This window comes from Marmota flaviventris, chromosome 1 (genome assembly GCF_047511675.1).
Source record: "Marmota flaviventris isolate mMarFla1 chromosome 1, mMarFla1.hap1, whole genome shotgun sequence".
NCBI classification, from domain to species: Eukaryota; Metazoa; Chordata; class Mammalia; order Rodentia; family Sciuridae; genus Marmota; species Marmota flaviventris.
Genome location: NC_092498.1, coordinates 13,277,954 through 13,298,734, shown reverse-complemented (window position 1 = coordinate 13,298,734; position 20,781 = coordinate 13,277,954). Strand labels below are relative to the sequence as shown.

General features: G+C 40.8%; 1 protein-coding gene across 1 annotated transcript in view; it reads left to right on the top strand.

Annotated features, from left to right (window-relative positions):
- Nucleotides 1-20,781, top strand: part of Mgam (maltase-glucoamylase) — a 208,646-nt gene that overhangs the window by 176,538 nt on the left and 11,327 nt on the right. The window contains exons 118-136 of the mRNA XM_071611523.1: nucleotides 647-801; nucleotides 2,117-2,285; nucleotides 2,548-2,644; nucleotides 3,492-3,604; nucleotides 4,754-4,879; nucleotides 6,060-6,188; nucleotides 6,447-6,557; nucleotides 7,018-7,080; nucleotides 11,428-11,562; nucleotides 12,004-12,091; nucleotides 12,440-12,578; nucleotides 13,120-13,253; nucleotides 13,374-13,408; nucleotides 13,504-13,620; nucleotides 14,018-14,166; nucleotides 14,740-14,824; nucleotides 15,760-15,816; nucleotides 18,894-19,018; nucleotides 20,494-20,582. Coding sequence (XP_071467624.1) covers nucleotides 647-801; nucleotides 2,117-2,285; nucleotides 2,548-2,644; nucleotides 3,492-3,604; nucleotides 4,754-4,879; nucleotides 6,060-6,188; nucleotides 6,447-6,557; nucleotides 7,018-7,080; nucleotides 11,428-11,562; nucleotides 12,004-12,091; nucleotides 12,440-12,578; nucleotides 13,120-13,253; nucleotides 13,374-13,408; nucleotides 13,504-13,620; nucleotides 14,018-14,166; nucleotides 14,740-14,824; nucleotides 15,760-15,816; nucleotides 18,894-19,018; nucleotides 20,494-20,582 — 2,116 coding nt within the window. The remainder of the gene's footprint in view (nucleotides 1-646; nucleotides 802-2,116; nucleotides 2,286-2,547; nucleotides 2,645-3,491; nucleotides 3,605-4,753; nucleotides 4,880-6,059; nucleotides 6,189-6,446; nucleotides 6,558-7,017; nucleotides 7,081-11,427; nucleotides 11,563-12,003; nucleotides 12,092-12,439; nucleotides 12,579-13,119; nucleotides 13,254-13,373; nucleotides 13,409-13,503; nucleotides 13,621-14,017; nucleotides 14,167-14,739; nucleotides 14,825-15,759; nucleotides 15,817-18,893; nucleotides 19,019-20,493; nucleotides 20,583-20,781) is intronic.

Sequence of the window (20,781 nt, the reverse complement as noted above, 5' to 3'; positions counted from 1 at the left end):
TTTGTGAGGTACTCATAGAATATTTAATCTATTATTTTTAGCAAGTCTATTATTATTCTAATCCAAGTTCATATTTTGAGAAAACAGTTTTCAATACTGAAGAATTTTAGGTATTCGTATATGTTACTGTTCTAACACAAAATAGTAAATGATACAATCATAAACCACACTCGTTTCAAAATGAAGTTGCAAGTTAGCACAAAGGGTCAAGTGAATTTGATACTGTAATAGAAGCCTTAATAGTGAAATATGATGGATTCAGATCAAACTGTTAAATCTGATGTTGTTCTTTGATGTATCGCTTAAATCCACATATCATGATCTTAAAAGAATGCAAATATATAGCATTTAGACTCATTGCCAATGATGTTAACATTCTTATAAGGGTGTATATTTGGATAATATCTGTACCTAAGTTGTTTTTGATAGATAATGATTGTCCATTTACATGATGTGTATGTTGTGATGTTTGATAAAATTCACTATGGTTTAATTGATTGAGAATAATCAGGTTATCTATTTAGCAAGCGTCTCTTATTTCTTAGTGATGAGTAAATTACACATCCTTTCTTCTGTGTCTAATAGAAACCCAGAACTCATTCCCTGTATCTGTATTCTTACTTAATGTCAGTTTCTTCTGCTCTAGATTTATGACCCCAACAAGAGTCGTTATGAAGTCCCAATCCCCTTGAACATAACCAGTACTCCATCCAGCACCTCGGAGAGTCGACTCTATGATGTCCTCATTAAGGAGAATCCATTTGGAATAGAAATTCGCCGTAAGAGTACAGGCACTGTAATGTACGTGGCTCATTTCTAACTTGGAATTTCCATGTAACTGTACATTTTTTGTCTGGTCTATTGTCCAGATTGATAATAGACCAGATTGATAATGGCCCAGGCCTCTTTCTACCATTTCGAGATCCATTTCCTTCAGCTCTGTTGTTGTTGTTCTCATCTTCCTGTTCCTCTTCCTCTTCCTCTTCCTCCTCCTCCTCCTCCTTTTTCTTTTTTAAAGTTAGGGTTTCTTTTTTAAATTTTATATTTTAGAAGTAGTTGAACACAATACCTTTATTTTATGTATTGTTGTGTGGTGCTGAGGATCAAACCCAGGGCCTTGCATGTGCTAGGCAAGTGCTCGACTCCTCAGCCAGGACCCCAAACCCCTTCAGCCCTGTTCTTATGGGTAATGTTTGGCATTGGGATGATGGCTGAGTTGGTTCCATGTTCCTGGGAACTCATCCATTCAATGTTTATGGGTTATTTCAATATATTAGGTATTGTTTTAGGATTTATGTTCATAGATGGATAATTCCTCTGATCTTACCACCACCACAATAATTTACATAACTATATTAAAAGGAAGTTGATAGTGATAATTACTCTAAGTAAATGAGCAGATAATTAAGAGTTATGGTGAGGTTACTGATTTTGATACTCTGGAGAGAGTATGTCTCATTTGAAGGGTTAATTTTTGAAGTTGATTCTGGATGCAGAGAAGGAAACCCCAACATAAAGCCATGCAAGTAGGGAATAACATTTGTGATAGACCAAGAACATAGTTCACAATATAGGATGAAACTTGGCATGTCAAGGAATGAAATTCAAGGAAGTGAGCAAGGAGGTGAGTGGTGGGAGATGAAGCTAGGGTGTCAGGAAGGCTTAGATCAGGTGCAGCCTGGAAGGCTTCATGAGGTGTGTCCATGAGAAGCCATGGAAGAGGGTCATCAGGGAGTGACATGACGAGAGATACTTAAACATATCCATCTGGAAAGCTGTAGGGAATGGACTATTCAAGGGAAAGAGCTGAAGGAAGGCTTGTGTGGAGTGTTAGCAGCTGAGATGGTGAGATGGATTGAATTTGGTTTTGTGGAGGGAACACTGAAAACAGGCCATGTAATTGAGAAATAGAATATGAAGGAAAACTCCCAAGTTCATAGCGGGGATATCTATGATTATTGTCATCAAAAAGACTTTGTGGTGTGTTTGGGAGATGTTGGGTTCTGGGTTGTGGTGAGAATCAAAGCTTCTGTTGTCCTTAAAAAGTCAGCATTTGGAAGGCAATAGGCAAGGTAATTTTCTTTTCTGAATGTACCCTTTTGTGTGTGTGTTGCAGTTGGGACTCTCAGCTCCTTGGCTTCACCTTCAATGACATGTTCCTCCGCATCTCCACCCGCCTGCCCTCCAAGTACATCTATGGCTTTGGGGAAAATGAGCACACAGCCTTCAGGAGAGACTTGAACTGGCACACGTGGGGCATGTTTTCCAGAGATGAACCCCCCGGGGTAAGCAAGGAGCCCTGTGGATATGTGCCTCTCTGCCTCTTTCCTCCCACATACATCATGGTCACCTTGTGCTACATGATCCCAGACTCAGATTTTCTTTTTCTGCTCTTAGACTATAGGATAATTTTCATTTGTGCTTTTTATATGTTTTCCTCCTTTTAGAGGGAAGACCAAATCCATCTCAGTAAACAAGTTTTTCTAATATTCTTTCTCATTTACAATGACTTCTAACCTCCTTTGATTTCTCCCCTGTGACACTCAGTACAAGAAGAATTCCTATGGCGTCCACCCCTACTACATGGGACTAGAGGAGGACGGCAGTGCCCATGGAGTTCTCCTGCTGAACAGCAATGCCATGGGTAGGATGATTCCAGCGCTCCTTCTATTGTTGTCTCCCAGTCTGTCATCCTGTGAAACTGTAGAATGTCCTTGACCTAGCAGCTTTCCAATGTCAAAATTATTTAGAGGACAGTGGCTGTTTTTCTTCTTTCCATTCTGTTGACTTCAGTCTTGTAGCATGAGATAACAAGATTTAATACAATTCTATTTTGGCAGAAATGTCATATGAAGAATGGAAGTTAATCCTAGTTAGTCCTAATCCAAGTTAGTCCCAGATGTCCTAGAGGTTCTTAAGTTTGAGGTGTCTGCATAGATTGTATTAATTTTGAAGGTATATGTCCAGCACTCACTTCTTTAAGTTTGAAGGTATAAAGAAAAGTGAAACTCTACATAAGAAAGAGTTGGAAATTCAGGGCTTGGGGAGAAAATGTCTACATAAAACCTGGTGTACTCTGAAAAAGTTCCATGCTGGAGTTAATAATATGTTATTTTCCTGGTTTGACTATGTATACGGTTTTAGGAGATGTTATTATTGGTGGATACTGAGAGAGGTGCACACAGACCTTTAGAGTAGTCTTTTTGCCACTGCATGTGTCTTAAACTATTGTGAAATAGAAGTTATATCCTTAGTTTTAAAATAGCACAACAATAAATATAATGAGATAATAAGGCATACCAAAGGGAACACATCCTGGGGTGGGACTCTGTAGACTTTCACTGAACTGTTTCAATTTCATTTAAGTATGTACAGAATGGGTGCTGTTAATAGATTAGAGTGCAATAGAATGAAGTTAGGGATTCACAGATTGTTCTTTGCCTTGAAGGTTTCCAGCTTAATTTTCAGTTGTCACTTTCCTATCTTTTCAGATGTGACTTTCCAGCCCACACCTGCTCTGACATACCGTACCACAGGGGGAATTCTGGATTTTTATGTGTTCTTGGGGCCAACTCCAGAGCTTGTCACTCAACAGTACACGGAGGTAGGTTGAAATTCTACTGATCATCAAGTATTTATATGGCACATTCCATTTGCCTAAAACTACATTCATTATTAAAACTCATTCTGACAAGTAGAATTGTTGGTGTTTCTTAGAAACAGTTATATTATATAATAAAAAGCAATAAGCACCTTCCAATTACCATTAAATTATAGTTAATTATTTCACGTTGGGCAAAGTAGTCACTGTACCTGAGGTAATGCTGAGCCTAGTGGTATGAATTAGTGTTGGAGAGGATAAGATCCTAGTGCTGATAATTTTGGTAGTGGTATTGATAGGAGTGGTGGTGGAATGGTGGTGGTGGGGAAATGACCATATGTGTGAGGATTGTAGTAGTGGTGATGAAGGTACTAATGATGGTAACGGTAATGGTGGGTGTGTTCGTGGTATGAGTGGTGGTGATAGAGATGATAACAGTTGTGATGGTCGTGTGTTGTTGGTTAAAGTGGTGGTGATGCTAGTTATGTGCATGTTGGGTATGATGATGATGGTGACTGTGGGGTAATAGAGATGATAGTGGGGTGAAAATGGTGGAGATTGTGTGTGTGATGGTGATGGGGTGATGATAGTGGTGTTTGTGTGGATGATGGGGGGTAATAGAAGTGATGTTTGGGAGTGGTGGTGACAGTAGCCTTTTTTGTGATAATGAAAACTAACTCTGTCACTTATCAATCTCTTATTGCATGTCAGCTCACTTTACATTTATAACTCATTAAGTCCTCATCAAAACAGCGTGGGGCAGACATTACAATTATGTTTAATTTACCAGTGAAGGACTGGAACATGAAGAGATTACTTAATTTTGTTCAAGGTCATAGAACCAGCAGGACATGAGCCTATGTGCTAACCCAGGCACTTTCCCTCTGGGATCTGTATTCTTCAGCAATAACCTAGGCCACCTCTAGGAATGAGAGTAAATTTAGATTGTACAGAATTCCAAGAGAAGGAGCTTTAGCCTAGCAAGAAGCTTTCTCAAGGTATCCCAGTGGTTTTGCATCTGCTGAGTGTTTTCTCTGGATTTGAATTTGTAGATTGTCTATCTTGGGGCACTAGAAAAATATTCTTGTTATTTGGTGTACAACTTCATTTGAGTCACTCCTGTAAGGAATAATATTTTTTTCCATGTTCTAGGTGATTGGCCGACCTGTGATGGTACCTTACTGGTCCCTGGGGTTCCAGCTGTGTCGCTATGGATATGAGAATGATTCTGAGATTTCCAGCTTGTATGATGAGATGGTGGCTGCCCAGATCCCCTATGTATGTCTCAGTATTGGTGCACTGGCTCTATGAGCTCATAGCCAACTCAGGCTTCTCTGTGTCTGGATTTATTTGTTGGGTTTTTGTGGGGTTCAGCAAAAGCACAAAAGTTTCTTTCTGACATGATGAAACACTGATTTCCATCCTGACAATAATACAGGTGGGGCCTTACTCCCATATTATAGCATTGCAGACTCAGTGACTCAAGAGTGAGAAGATAAGGAAGGCTTCAGAAGTTTTCTGCTATACTGCTCCTCCTTCCATTTCTTTTACTTGATTTTTAGACATTTGGTCTAAAAGTCCTTGTCACCACGAGATGAAAGTTCCCTCAATAGTAGTAGTAGTAGTGGTTATTAAAAAAAATTAGCCCAAATTCAATGAGTATGTATTGATGTGTCACAATATGTTTTTGCACTGCAAACATTATTTTATCAGTCCTGAGCTACTCACTGGCTGAATGTAGGGCTTCTAGATATGTTTCCAAAAGAAATATACATGGACTAAAGTCTTATCCATTTGAGGAGAAGCAGGATTGAATAATTATAACTGATTCTGCAGAGCACTTTCAAATTGAATTTTATTATACTCACTGCTCAATTATTTACAATTGTTCCATGAATGGGAAGTACATCATGCAAAGTATCATATTCTTATAAGACAACTATTTCTAATTACCTCCGAGATGCCAAGAGATTTGTTTTTATTTTTTTCTTTTTCTTATTTTGTAGCCAATTTACCATTCAGATTGTGTGATTTGTTTTTATTTTTTTCTTTTTCTTATTTTGTAGCCAATTTACCATTCAGATTGTGTTATAACGGAGTAGCTAACTCTGTGTTTCTTCTTAATATAAACTGTTTTTTCAGGGGCAACACTGGGGAAGGTAAATGCAATCAATCCTTATAATGGCCATTGACAAAGTAATTTCCCTCTAAGTGATTTTACATGTTCTCACAATAGCCATTATATAGAGGCTTTATCATTGTATTTTTACTGATTTATATTATATCTCTATTGTGAGTAAAAGTTTGAAAACTTAGATGAATTTTCTAGTTTTCATACTGAAAGAGTTAGAATTTGCAAGAGTCAACAGGAAGCCATTTCACTTCACCATCAGGTGGGGAGAGTGTTTTTCCTCTAGAAGCTGGACTTTCAGCTCTGTTTCCTTGTGTCCTTCCCCAGGATGTGCAGTACTCAGACATTGACTACATGGAGCGCCAGCTGGACTTTACCCTCAGCCCCAAGTTTGCTGGGTTTCCAGCCCTGATCAATCGCATGAGGGCTGATGGGATGCGGGTCATCCTCATCCTGGTGAGTCCTTTTGTGCCTGTGTGGATGGAGTGTGTTGGGAGGAGGACTGGGCTTTGGTGGAGAACCACTTTTCTTGTCCCTCTATCCATATGAAGAACAGAGAACTCCAAGTACAATAAGAAGAGTATATTTCCAGAGATTCCCAGAAACTCTAGAGGCAAGTGGAAGCTAGGGACCTCCCAATGAAGAAGTTCTTTTTCTCTGTCCCTTGTCAATCTCTCTCTTTGTTTTGCCGACTGACTTGTGCTTTGCTTGCAGGACCCAGCCATTTCTGGCAATGAGACACAGCCCTATCCTGCCTTCACTCGGGGAGTGGAGGATGATGTCTTCATCAAATATCCAAATGGTGGAGGCATTGTCTGGGGAAAGGTATGATCTAAGTGGTGACTACTAGTCTCCATCGTGGGAGAGGGCCATAGTTTGTGTGTTTGTTTGTGTTTTACCCTTTTCTTGTGGATACTGAAGTCATTAGTTTCCATTTTTTAGTTAGTATTTATTTATTATTATTTCTTTATATATATTATTTATTTTTAGTTAGTGTTTATTTAGTTAGTATTTATCATGGGTTGTGTGTTTGTGTGTGTTGTTTATTTGCAATTTTTCTATTAATGGAAAGCAAGGCCCCTACCTGTAGACCCTGATGTCAGTAGTTTCCATTTTTCATTCAGTATTTATTGATATAGTGAGGACTTTGTGGATTTCACTTCTATCTTGATAAAACCTACATGATATTCAAAAGTATTATTACTCCCTAGGGCCATGGTTAATTGCCTTAGGAAATCCTACATAGGGTAAGTTGCCTTGCTGCTACATATTTATCTCTTTGCAGGTCTGGCCTGATTACCCTGATATTGTTGTCAACAGCTCTCTGGATTGGGACAGTCAAGTGGAGGTAAAAGGCCCTTTTTGGATATTAGGTGAAGTCTGGTTGTCAGGAAGGATAGCCATATCCACCATACTGGATTTGTCCTGCCAAGCATATGGGCAATGCAAGGGAAAAACTCCTCAGAAAGGGGTGCTGGGTGTCCGTCTTTGTGTGCATTACTTTCCATGCAGTTCTGTTTTATGTCTAATTGGGAGGTAGGTATTATCTATGGGACTTAAGTGACAAACACTGAAAGTACTTTTTCATGGTTTTAGGTGACACTTGGTTATTTCAAAATCAAACCCATCTGATTTCAAAGTGCTATAGAATTTCCAATGTATGAAACTTCAACAAAGACCAATCTTTTCTTAGAATGAGTCTACATCTTATTATTATTGCCTTGAGTATCCCTTTTAACTAGTATCTCTTTCGTCTTTAATGATTGGGTCTTTTGTTTTGTCAAACTTTTTTGTTGTTGTTGACAGACTTATCCATTTTCACACTAATAAATCCTGACCCCTACTCCTATCTTTACTTGGATCTCTCAGCTTCATGTTTACCTCTCCTTTTCCAGCATTTCATTAAAATTTGCTCTCTTGGGAACAGGTTTTTTATTTTAATGGATAGAGTTGTCCCATGCTGCTTGACCCAGGTTTCTTTGTAGCTTTACTAAGCATTTGTTGCTTGAAAGAATACATGGTTCCACACTGGTTCATGATGGCTTCAGTCAAATGTTCTGGCCAAAATGTGTACTGAGGGAACTGATGCGGCCTGTCTGCTTTGTTATCAGTTGCTCTCTAATACTTTTGAGTAGGGCTGTCAGGGAGGGGTCTGGACTTTTTGGAAGAACCAGTTCTTTGCTGGAACTTCTTCATCTGTTCTTCAACAATGATTATTCTTTCTGGACAGAAATTAAAGTAGTACATATGAAGCCTGTGAAACCTTTATAAAGGTCCTGGCAAGTCAGAGAAAGTACCTATTTTCCAGGATACCTGCCAAGGGTCAAAGGGCCATAGAATGTGGCTTCTATGTGGTCAACAAACTAGATGAGTTTCACTGTCTTGAAACTCTCAGGATCAAGGACTAATCAGAAAAATAGTATTGTGGGAACAAAGTATAGTAGCTATACATTTAGGTGTTAGCTACTTCAGGATTCTCAGGGGTAAAGGCACCATTTAAGGGATATTTCCAATACTATAGAATCCTAGTCAGTGGATGGAGGCATAGGAGAAAGACTTCAGTCATAAAGATGTAACTGGCCTAGTTAGTCCCGCATGTTCATGCTTTATCCAGACTAGTTAATTTTTGTGAGGAGTGGTCTTTCTTAGTTCTGAAGACTGTTATTAGAACTAGCACAATCTGGGGATGAAGGGCTCAGTTCTGGGACACTGGAAGGAGAACAGTACTATAAGCCAGTGTTATAGTTTGCTGGCATTGGTCTGTGATCTTCTGACTCCTAGGTGGTAGCAGTAGTGTTCTAGATCCAAAGGAAATACCCATAATTTTTCCTAGATTACCTGAGTATTAGATTCTGCATCATTAATTTTTGGTAGTAGATAGTTGGAGTGAAAGAAATAGTAGCTCAATGTGGCAGATTGGTAAAAATGATTCACAATCAATTCAAGGTTTTTTTTTTTTTATTTTTGTTTTTGTCTACTACTGAATCAGTCTTCCTCCTACCCTGCTTCCCCCCACTCACCCACCCAATCTCTCTCTAGGCTTATCCATTATCAGACTAATAAGTCTGACCCCTACTCCCATTCTTCCTTGATTATCTCTGCTTCTTTGGTGTTCTCTCTCTCTCTCTCTCTCTCTCTCTCTCTCTCTCTCTCTCTCTCTCTCTCTCCCCCTCCTTCCTATGTATTCACCCATGTATCTGTTTATCATCTATTTTTTTGCCTATGTGTCTAGGTATCTGTCTAATAAGTAAATAAGGGAGAGAACCTAGCTAGTTGTTCTATCATTTCTAAGGGAGGATCATTTGAGGTTTAGTGGTCTAGGCGGCCCATGAGGACATAGGAACCTGCCAGGCCATAGCCAATCTGACACATAGGTTTGCTGTCTTTAGTAGAAGGTCATTTTCACGAATGAAGGGGTTAGCTATTACCTTTAGAGATTATAAGGAAATACAGTTCATCGGTCATTGGGGCTACCATTTTGAGGGGATTCAGAAGTCTGTGTGGCTGTATTGGTTATCCCAGTGATGTGGGAGCATCATTTGAAATTTGGTGGGTAGTAACTAGGGATCCCCATAGCTCTCATAGGAAGGGATTCTTCACAAAGAATTCTTTTGCCTCAACGTTAAATTGTTCCTTTGATGAGAAACACTTCATTAGGGTACTAAACAATACATTAGGTAGCTCATAAGAGATTATCAGATATAGAATAATTATGACCATTTATATTATTAATATCTACTTGTTGAGGCTAGTTAAGCTGAGACTACTGATGTCCAGGTCTGGCATTGCTAAGGGTAGTATAAAATAAACAAACAAGGAAGCAAATAAGTAAATGAACACCCATGAAGCATTGGAAAAGCAGATTTCTGGGTCTGAATCTCACTGTTTGATTCAGTAAGTTTGTGGTGGCATCTAGGAGTTGAATTACAGTATCATGCAATGGATTGTAATAAGTAATTCTGAGGGCTTTTGTGCAGATGTGAACATCACAGTTTGAGGACAGAAGCAATATGGCAAGAGTTGAATTTGGATAGCACTTTGGCGAAGGGGAGGGAATTTTTATTACATGGGTAAGGATCATTACAGCAGCATTTAGTAAAGTTAACAAACCATGGTTGGGCTGATTTACCACTTGATACAGTCTCTTGTACAATGAAAAAGTAGTGATTGGGGTCCATATCTCTAGATAAAAGACAAATGGTGATGAACACCAAAAAGAAAACAGCAATGGATCATCATGCACAAACCTGGTTCACAGAGGACAGAAAGGGCAAAGGGCTACATCACTGGGAACTTTGGATTCCTTTGTTAGGAAATGGAAATAGAAAAGCATGGCAATAGACATGGAACCTTTCACCAGAAAGGTATTTCCCACAGGAGATACAATTCTGTCTCTCACACAGTTGATCATGATTCTTTTTTTTTAGTCCCTACCTTCCACCTATGCCATGATTTCTGACATGGCCATAGCTGGAGCTCTGTTTCTGGTGAAAGGTTCTGTGTCTAATTCTATGCTTTTCTGTTACCATTTCCTAACATAAGAATCCAAAGTTCTCAGTGATGTGGCCCCTTGCCCTTTCCATCTTCTGTGAACCAGATCTGGGCATGGCGATATCCATTGCTGTTTTCTTTTTGATGTTCCTCATTTGCCTATTATCTAGACATATGGATCCCAGTCACCACTTTTGCATTGTACAAGAGACTGGAGCTCGCATATATCAGTCCTCTTTAGGGATTCTTCCTATTCTCCAGCATTATTTAGCTCATTATATCATATGGTATAGAGTTTACCATAGAGGCACAATTGTTATAAGATATTCCAAGGATCAGAGTATTTTCTAACAAACAACATAGAATATATAGACATTCATGCATATTTGCTGCTACTGAGTGATGTTCTTCCCAAATTAAATACTGAATGTTTATTATCACCCCTTACACTTATGACAGTTTCTAGGCTCTGCATTGTAGGGACCATAAAGACCAATCAAAAGTATAAAGACAAAATCCTTGATCTAAAAACCATACAATCTATTTAAGAACTGATATGTGAATCCACTCTTCTTGCTGAGATGAGGATATTACTCTTCCTGATGAGAAAAGAAGGAGAAAAGGAGACATTTATTGAAGCTTCCTCCTTAAATTCTTCCATTTTATGTTATACACAACTGCAATGCTCATGTGATTCTGAAGCCAAAGAAAAAACTCATGCATGCCAGTCTAATGTCATGAAATGTAATCTCTCCCCTCTCCCATGTTGCCAGTGGATATGACACATTGCCATGCCACATAGTCATTGCCTTTCCTCTGGTACAGTGCCTGTGGTGTCTGCCCTTTCCAGCTACAGTTGTTACCTGGCCCCTGCAGGATCTTTGGGAGAGCTTAGGAAAAGGCAGGATAGAAAGTGCAGCTTGGGAAGCTGGGGATAGTGAGTCAGGGTGTCAATTGATAGCATTCATGATGGCATGAAAAGGAAACAGATTATGGACATTTTCAAATGTGTAAAATTCATCCATAATTCTCCTCATTGTCCTCAATGTATTTTCAATAATCAAGAACATAAGGTAGGCTCTATTGAGATTTTCATTCTTTGCCATAATGTAGTACAAGTCTTTTCATTAATTAGGTTCTTCAAAAGTGCCTGTTGCTGTAAGATATATTCGTTTGGGATAGTGAATTATAAATGTTTTTATAGGAATACCGAGCTTATGTGGCCTTCCCAGACTTTTTCCGTAATTCAACTGCCTTGTGGTGGAAGAGAGAAATTGCAGAACTGTACAACAATCCAGAGAATCCAGAGAGGAGCTTGAAGTTTGATGGCATGTGGATTGTAAGTGTGTGTGTGTTTTACTTGGTGTGATTTACCATATGAATGTCAGACTTTCAGTCAAGGTGATATTAATATTCTGAGAAAGAGTTTGGATATGTTATGCTGCATTTCCTGAACTGAGGTGTGGAATATCCTGATATTCCTTGTATCTTGTAACTCACTCTGTCAAACCTCTAGGGAGATTGCCAAGAATGCCTCAGAAACTTGTTTACCCCGAGGGAGTATTGTTTTGACCTTCCAGTCAGTCATCCTTTAGGGATCAATTATTTTTTTTTATCCAATTCTTATCTGGATTTGATGAGCCAGACTGGGCAAGCACACACACCACTACCCACAAGCAGGTGTACTGGTGGGAATGATGTATTCACCACTCCCTTGACTCTCAATTGACAAGAAGTCTCTCAGTTAAGAGTAAGCAATGTCTGTGTCTGATATTTCTAGGATATGAATGAACCATCGAGCTTTGTGAATGGGGCTGTTCCTTCAGGCTGCAGTGATGCCAGTCTGAACCGTCCTCCCTACATGCCACGTAAGGACCCTTGGGCTTCTCCATGGCTAGATGGAAGATAATCATTGTTTGAGCTCAGCAGCCAGAGGTTTATCCTGACCAGCAGAGCCCTCTGTGTTTTCTGGTTTATTGGGGGCCAGAAACGAAAGCATTTCAAGTCCTTTTCCAAACTTTTTGGTGCAAGTTTCTGGATCTCTTGGGCAAATTTCCTGAATTTGTCTAGAAAGCCCTTTTCTTAGTTATAATCCCATGGTTGGGGCCATTGTGAAGTCAAGTCAATCTTAAGATGTGTAGTTAAATGCCTTAAGGAGAGGTCAGGGACTAAAAGGCTCAGGGCTGGTTTTCACCTTCCCAAATCTTTTCCCTCAGATCTGGAGTCCAGGGACCGGGGCCTAAGCAGCAAGACCCTGTGCATGGAGAGTGAGCAGATCCTTCCAGATGGCTCCCGGGTGCGACACTATGATGTGCACAGCCTGTACGGGTGGTCCCAGACCAGACCCACATATGAGTGAGTCATTGTTTTCCTTTTCCAGTGGGCTCAGCCTGTGGGGACACATAGTGCTAGGTATAACTTAAGTTTTTCATAGCAATCCCATTGCAAGATTGAGGAACATTTAATTGTAATTCTGTCACAATTTTTATTTTTGCAACAAATAGTCCTTAACCATGGGGCCAGACCCTGTGAGTATAAGTAGGAGGTCAACTTTCAATAGGATACTGCCCCATAAGTGAGAAACTAGTAGTTCTGTTTGGGGAGACTCATGTGATGGCACCAGTTAGCATTACACAGTGCAGTTGCTTCTTTTAATGCATTAGTCATGTGAGGCAAAGGAAACACAAAACATGGTGAAATCCCTGTTAAGACACCATGAAGGTGGTGTTGTCTCCATCAGTCAGTAGGACCCTCTCCATTGCTCACTTTCCCATATTCCCGCCATTCACATAACCAACATTTTGTTACCATGTCCTCTGTTCTTTTATGGAAACGGAAGCCCTATTCCATTCTTCTTGCTGTGTCCTCAATTCACCTGTACATTCCCCTCCTACAGAGCTGTGCAGGAGGTGACTGGACAGCGAGGGATCGTCATCACCCGCTCCACATTCCCCTCCTCTGGCCGCTGGGGAGGACACTGGCTGGGAGACAACACTGCCGCATGGGACCAGCTGAAGAAATCTATCATTGGTGTGTGGCTTCTTCCAGGGGCCTCTGCTGCAGGGAAGGGAGCTGGTGTCCTTGGGAAAGGAGGGAGGAGAGGGCGGGGCACACACATGCCTCTCCTGACAGCCATGGTTCTCATTGCAGGCATGATGGAGTTCAGCCTCTTTGGCATCTCCTATGTAAGTGACCTTTGCTCCTCCTCATCCCTAAGAGGACACTGACACCCGTGAGCAATCACCCACCCACAGGCTGGTTTCATTTCCTCTGGTTTCAGACGGGAGCAGATATCTGTGGGTTCTTTCAAGATGCTGAGTATGAGATGTGTGCTCGCTGGATGCAGCTGGGAGCCTTTTACCCCTTCTCCAGGAACCACAACACCATTGGCACCAGGGTAGGACCTTCCTCCTTCCTCACGTGCTTTGCCTCACATGCTGTGCAGCCTTCACCTTGGAGTCCCAGTCCAGACCACCTTTGTTCCTGGGAGATTTTCAAAACCATCAAAGCTCCTCACAATTTCCAAAATACACAGAATTATCAGAGGATTCTTTAGGTGTAGGAAGGATTGTTCCAAGTATATCCCTGAAGTGTTTTTTCTGGGAAAGTTCCATGCGGTCTCCTGGAAGATCCTCACTGACTATTATTGGAGTATTCAGTATATTTCAGAGTGTCACTTGTAATCACCTTTATCTTAGCTGTGTGTGATGTACTTGGATCAAGCTTTCCTTTACCTTCTTTGCCCCCTAGGGTCCCTGGGTTGGGCTCTCAACACCTTTGCTTTTATTCCTTAGAGACAAGACCCTGTGTCCTGGGATGCTGCCTTTGTGAATATTTCCAGGAGTGTGATGGAGACCCGATACACCCTGTTGCCATATCTGTACACCTTGATGTTCAAGGCCCACACGGAGGGCAGCACTGTGGTGCGGCCTCTTCTGCACGAGTCAGTGTCCAGCTGGGGTCCCAGGGACTAATGCATAGTTTAGTTGGTTTTGTAGGGTGGCAGTTGATGCAAAAAATTCTTCTCAATGAAGATAAGATTTATTTTGTCATAAGCTCTCCACGCAGAGTCCACACTTTGAACTCTGTTTTATTCGCACTATGTGTTATTGAGAAAGGCTATTTATTGAGTGAAAAATATTTGAAATGATGCAACACAGCCTGATTTCTTACTAATTTGTGCATGCACAGACCTCTGTATGTGGTGTAGCTATTGAAATAATTAAGGCCAAATGAGTGGACATCATAAAAAAAGCATTGAGGGCCTTCTTTGCATTTTTAATGTGCCATCTGGAAATAGTGGAGAATTTTTCAAGTGACTGAACATATCTGAACCAGTTGTGATGTCAAGGTAACTTGACATGTAGAATATTGAAGCCTGTGTATTCCTGATCAATCTAGACAACACTAAGGATGACATAAGATGGAGTTGGAGGGGAGACTTGTCTCTGAACTTGAGTTGTTCCTTGGGGACTTGGGCTGGGACTCTGATTGTGACATCTTCTTACCTTCCCAGGTTTGTGTCAGACCGGGTGACATGGGACATAGATGATCAGTTCCTGCTGGGTCCAGCCTTCCTAGTCAGCCCCGTCCTGCAGGCTGTGAGTATGGAGGCCTCAGATGTGTGGTGGATCCCAGGTATGAGGGTGTGTGAATAGGGGCAGGAGAAGAAGCCTGGTGCGTGTAGATCCCAGGACATGGCTGCTTGTTCTACCTTTGTGTCTTCCTCTCCTTCTGAGCAGAAGTGCAGCACATAGGTGTTCTTGCCTCAGTTTCCTCTAGTTTCCACTCATTCCTAGCAGTTCAGGTTCGTCGGAAAATCAAGAAAAAATGGTAGCCTTATGATGGGTTGAGATATACTGTCACTTTAATAAATAAAATAAGGGATCCTGGTTCAGGTGGGGTTTCATGTGAATATCATCACAGTCCTGTCACCATTGAAAGCAGCCCAGCGAGCCTTCCTTACCTCAGCCAGCCCTGCCCTTGTTCTTCTTGTGAGGTCCTCAAGGCAGCAAAGGTCATTTCTTCCCCTTGTACTTCGATGCTTAGGATTCTGATTAAAACACCAAGTAACAATTACAACTTCTTCATAATTTATCCTGATTCTGTAATGTGCTGATTCCCATCCATCCTTAGGTGATTTTGTCTTTAGCATTTGTTCCTGTGAATCTGTGAGCAAATCATAATATATTTGTGACTTCCTGCATCTCCAATCCTTATGTGGACACCCCTTGTTTGGAGGTTTTGAACTTTTCTGTGTTTGCAAAGGGTGAATGAAGGAAGACTTTTCCAGTAGTGCTGGTCTTCAGGGCCCTGAGACCGATGGGTATTGGCCACCACAAATTGATATCCCTTTCCTGCCCATATTACTTACTAGGTCGCAGAAAACAAGTTCACACCTTGTTTCTGTTTAATTTTAGAGAGCTGAGTTTGTTGAATATAATCACTATTGCTCTAACTATTTTTCTATGCAAATTGGTTACTGTGTCTTAGCAACTGTATCCACTGCTCACAGCTTGTTTGTATTTAATTTTAGAATGCTAGAAGTGTCACTGCGTATTTCCCTGGAGCCCGCTGGTATGATTACTACTCGGTAAGTTTTTCTAAATATTTGTACATCCTTTGAAAATTGCAGAGTACAATGGTTTTAGACCTCACAGACCTCTGGCCAAGCGCTGGCTGTGTAAGCCATATGCTGTGTTGTTTTTACCTTTGTATCCTCAGTTTTCTCACTTGCAAATGGAATAAGACTTCTCTCTACAGAATCCTTGTGGAGTATCATGTACAGTATCTTATTCAGGGCTTTGCTTGTTGTTAGTGTTCTGTACTTGGGAGTTTCTGGGTTTCCTTATACCATCACTTTTCACTGAGGTGAGACCCTAGTACCCTCTTTATTTTATACCTATATAATATTACATATATTTTTTCCACATTTTTTATTAGTACATTATAGTTGTATGTGTTGTTGGTATTTATTGTTATGTATTTGTGCATGCACATAATATACAATATAAAATTGTAATTTGACCAGTATTACTCCCCAGCACATCTTCCCTCCCTCCCCACCTCCTACTCCCTAGTCCCTTTCTTCTATTGATCTCCCTTTGATTTTCATAAGATCTCCCCCCCCAATTTTTCCCTTTATCCTCTGTATCTCCCACATATGACAGAAAACATATGACCTTTAACCTTCTGAGTTTGACTTATTTTACTTGTAATAATTGTCTCTAGTTCTATCCATTTTCCTGCAAATGCCATAATTTCATTTTTCCTTATGGCTGAATAAAACTCTAATATGTATATATACAACATTTTCTTCATCCATTCATCTGTTGATGGGATATTGTGCTATAACTATAGTTTTTAATTTTATCTGCTCCTGCTATAAATTCCACTCCTTTTCCTCGTGTTCTTTTTTATTTTGTGTTAGTTTCTATAATACAGATACTCAAAGAGAAGTTGCTCCTAGCCACGTAAGCAGTGCGTGCCTTTAATCACAGCTACTCATGAGGTGGAGCCAGAAGGATCACAAGATTTGTGGCTATCTTGGGAAACTTAGTGAGGCACTATCTCAAAATAAAATAAAAAGGGCTAGAGACTTAGCTCAGTGGTAGCGTGCCCCTGGGTTCAATCCCCAGTACAACAAGAAACAAACAACAACAAATAGCAGTTGCTTCACACTAATTACCTAATTAAGCAAACTATGAGCTAGTGTGTAAAGTGCATATAGACCTGGATCCCCACACTTAGACTTAAGTAGTGCACATCGACTTACAAATGAGTAGCCCATAAACAGCTCTTTGATGTATAGGTTCTGGGATACTGTGAGTCCCAGAGGCTAGCCAGGAGTGCAGGGTGTTGGAATCAGCTTTAGGGTAGTCTCCTGAGGGAAATAGATGAGTCAGAGTCTGACCCTTGAGGAAGAATCAAAGTGGTAGGGGGTCCTTGTCCTGAAACCATGTCTCCTCTGACTTCCTGAATAGAATAAGGTGGAGGATTAGAAATATAGGAGAAAGGCAGAGAACAGAGCATGTGCCTGTCCCTCTCATTGGAGGGGGTGCAGTGGGATCGGATGGAAATGTAGGGGAAGAATGGAGGTGTTTCTCCTCTTCTATGTGCTGTAGAGCACTGACTCTCCTGTCTTTTCTTCTTTGTTGCCAGGCTGCGTCTTTCCTTAGGGTGCTGGTATTTTAGGATGCTACTGTGGGCTTTCCTGCCAGGGCTTTCTAGGGAGAGAGCAGCCAACTTCTTTCAATTCGCCTAGCCTTGGCCCTGACCCTGTGGAGTTCACCATGTCATGAGGAGCTAATATTTGCTTGTCATAAATGCTAATATGCATGTAAATAATTTGTACCATATACAAGAAAATGAAGTATGAGGATTAATAAATAAAAATTTTAGGTGGGTGTGTAGCTCATAGTGAAGTACTTACCTAGCATGATCAGGACCCTGTGTTGAATCTCCAGTACCACCAGGCAGGGGAAAGAATTTTTCTGGAATGGTTGATTTTACACAAGGCTTTTAAATAGAAGATTTAGTTGAGGAATGAAATGTAAAAATTGATGTGGAAAGCCAAAAGCTAATTGAAGCAGACATTAAGAGAAAAAGGGCTTTTGTATTTAATTAAAATGACAATTACATGGCTGGGATCAATGAAGAAATGTCTACTTAATTAATCTTCACTAGTTATGGGTACCTATTCTTTGTTAGTATGGAGATTGGCAAGCAGAGGCCCTCAGTGAAATCAGGTGTTCACCTATTTTAGCAGATAAAGTTTTATTGGAATACAGCCATGTACAAGATTAATTGTCAGTATTCACTGCTTCTTACCTCTAAAGTCACAGTTCTCAAATTGGGGGTTGCTTATCAGGGGATATTTGTCAATGTGCAGAGTCACCTTGGGGAGTCACAGTGGGGTGGGAGGATGGTGTCTGATGGATAGACACTGAAGATGCTGCTAAACATCAAAAGAGCACAGGGCACCAATAAACATAGATCTGACCTTAATTGGCAGTAGTGCCAACACTGGGAAGCCCTATTTTGGTGAGAAAATGTGGAAGGTTCCTTAGTATTGTCAGGGAATGGCTCAGACAAGAGAGCCGCTCTCACACATGAGGCAAGTTAAAGACGTCAGTCATGAAGTAGAGATATTGAGTAGAAGAAGAGGAAACACAGAGTACGCCAGCTCACTTTGATGTTTTCAGTGAAGTATGAGGCCAAAATGTTGGTGAAGTAGGTGGAAGTGGAGAGTGGGGGAAGATGAAGACTCGAGAGACTCTTGGTGAAAGAGAATTTTCAGACCTGCATTGTGGAGAGTATGTGAGGAACTAGCAAGAAGTGAAGGAATGGCTGGCTGTGAAGCCTCCTGTAGCTGTGCTCTGTGACATACCAACAAGTTGTAGGGTGAGTGTGGGCTGTGATCCACGCTAGGACCTCAGGTGTGATGTAGTGTAGCCACCCAAAAAGGCAAGGGACCCTCACAGGACATTATAGAGGCCAAGCAGGACTTCACACAGCAGCTGGGGGAAGGAAGAAGGTTACCATCAGGTGGTGCTGAGTGGTGATGAGCAGGTAGCACGATCAGTGAGGTAGAGGAGGTGTCTTCCAGATGCACTGTGCAGGGAGGCAAGGCCTTCTTCCTCATCTTCTCTTCTTTTCTTCATCCAACAGGGTGTGGATATTAATGCAAGGGGAATGTGGAAGGACCTTGAAGCCCCTCTCAACCACATTAACCTTCATGTCCGTGGGGGCTACATCCTGCCCTGGCAGGAGCCTGCACTGAACACACAATTGAGGTGAGTATGGGGCTAGTGTTCCACTTTGCCTACCTTTTTGCTCACTAATTTGTTTCCTTTCTTTTCTTTCTTTTTTTTTCTGGTACTGGGAATTGATCTCAAGAGTGAGTGCTATTACTGATCTGCATCCCCAGATCTTTTTAATTTTATTTTGAGCCAGGGTCTTGTTAAATCTGTGATCCTCCTGCTTCAGCCTCCTGAGATGCTGGGATCATGAGAGTGTGCCACTGCCCCTAGCTTGCTCACTAATTTCTAATGAATGCCAGCAATCCCTGAAACATCACTAGTAAGGCCAAGAGTGGTTTTACTAAGCACCTGTCTTTTTGTTTGCTTGTTTGTGTTTCATCTTTTTTCAAATGTTGAACTCTGAATAATTAATTAACAGCTCTTTTGTATTTACTTGGTGAGATGATAGGTCTCAGAAGTGATATTTCAAATAGAAATAGCAACAGGGAAATCATAATTCCTGAGAATTTTAGGAGATTATCTGGATCTTTTATGATCTAAGAAATATGTTGCTAAGCTGAGCATGGTGGTGCTCACCAGTAATCTCAGTGACTCACAAGGCTGAGGCAGGACGATCGCAAGTTCAAAGCTGGCCTCAGCAACTTAGTGAGGCCCTAAGCATCTCGGTAGGACCCTGACTCTAATAAAGCATAAAAAAGGGTTGGGTATATGGCTCAGTGGTTAAGTGACCCTGGGTTCAATCCCCAGTTCCAAAAACAAAACAAAATTGTTGAAGCCACATGACAACTCATCCCCAAGTCTGAGATTTCCTCATATAAAGCATGAATAAATTATTGACCTAGGTCTCTATAATAATTAGCAGTAACTAACATCAAGTGAACATTACTCTGTGTCTAGAACTATAGTAATATGGGGAGATCTTCTTGGAGATTTAAGAAAGTTTTTCCTTACAAAAATGAAAAAGGTCCTTTGAGTTAGGGAATCTTATTCTGATTTCACAGATGGCAATGCAGAGCTTTAGGAGGCTAAGTGTCAGAGTCACACACCTAGTAAGTAGATGGACAGGGACTAAAATCCACATCTGTCTGATATCACTCCTAAAGATCTTAGATCTTTACTCATTTGATTCCACAGATATGGATAAAAATGATGAGCTGAGGATATTTGTAAAAAGAACCCTCTTCATGGGTTATAGGAAATACATCATGAAAGATGGATTCCAGCTTTCGTATTTTCCTCAGAAACAGGAAGGGGGAACCCAGTTGGTTTTCTTTTCATTTCTTAAAGAGCCTTGAAGGAAAATTTCCCTTGATTCATTTACAAATAATTCACTCATGACATGAGATTATCCAGCTTTATGGAGACTGAACAAGAGCTGAGTTACAAGTCTCTTGAATCTTAGAATTCATTCTTATTTTTGCTTCTTTGATTTTATGAGAACACCTTTGGCTTGTGACTGTGACTGGGGCTTTGTTTTTAGCTAATGCCTCTCTCTCACCATACTGCAGCCGCCAGAAATTCATGGGCTTCAAGGTTGCTTTGGATGATGAGGGATCTGCTGAGGGCTGGCTCTTTTGGGATGATGGGCAAAGCATCGGTGAGTACGGGTCGCCTGGGATTCAGGTCAGTGCAATTGTCTGGGCTTCTAGATATCATATGTCCCTGATTTTTTTTTCCTTTTTTATGTTAAAATATTTTTGCATTTAAAAATATAGTTGTTTGGGTTTAAAGATGGCGGCGAGGGGAGTGCATTGCCCCCGTGTGCTGCTTCACTGTGTGGGAGTATGACAAGTCAG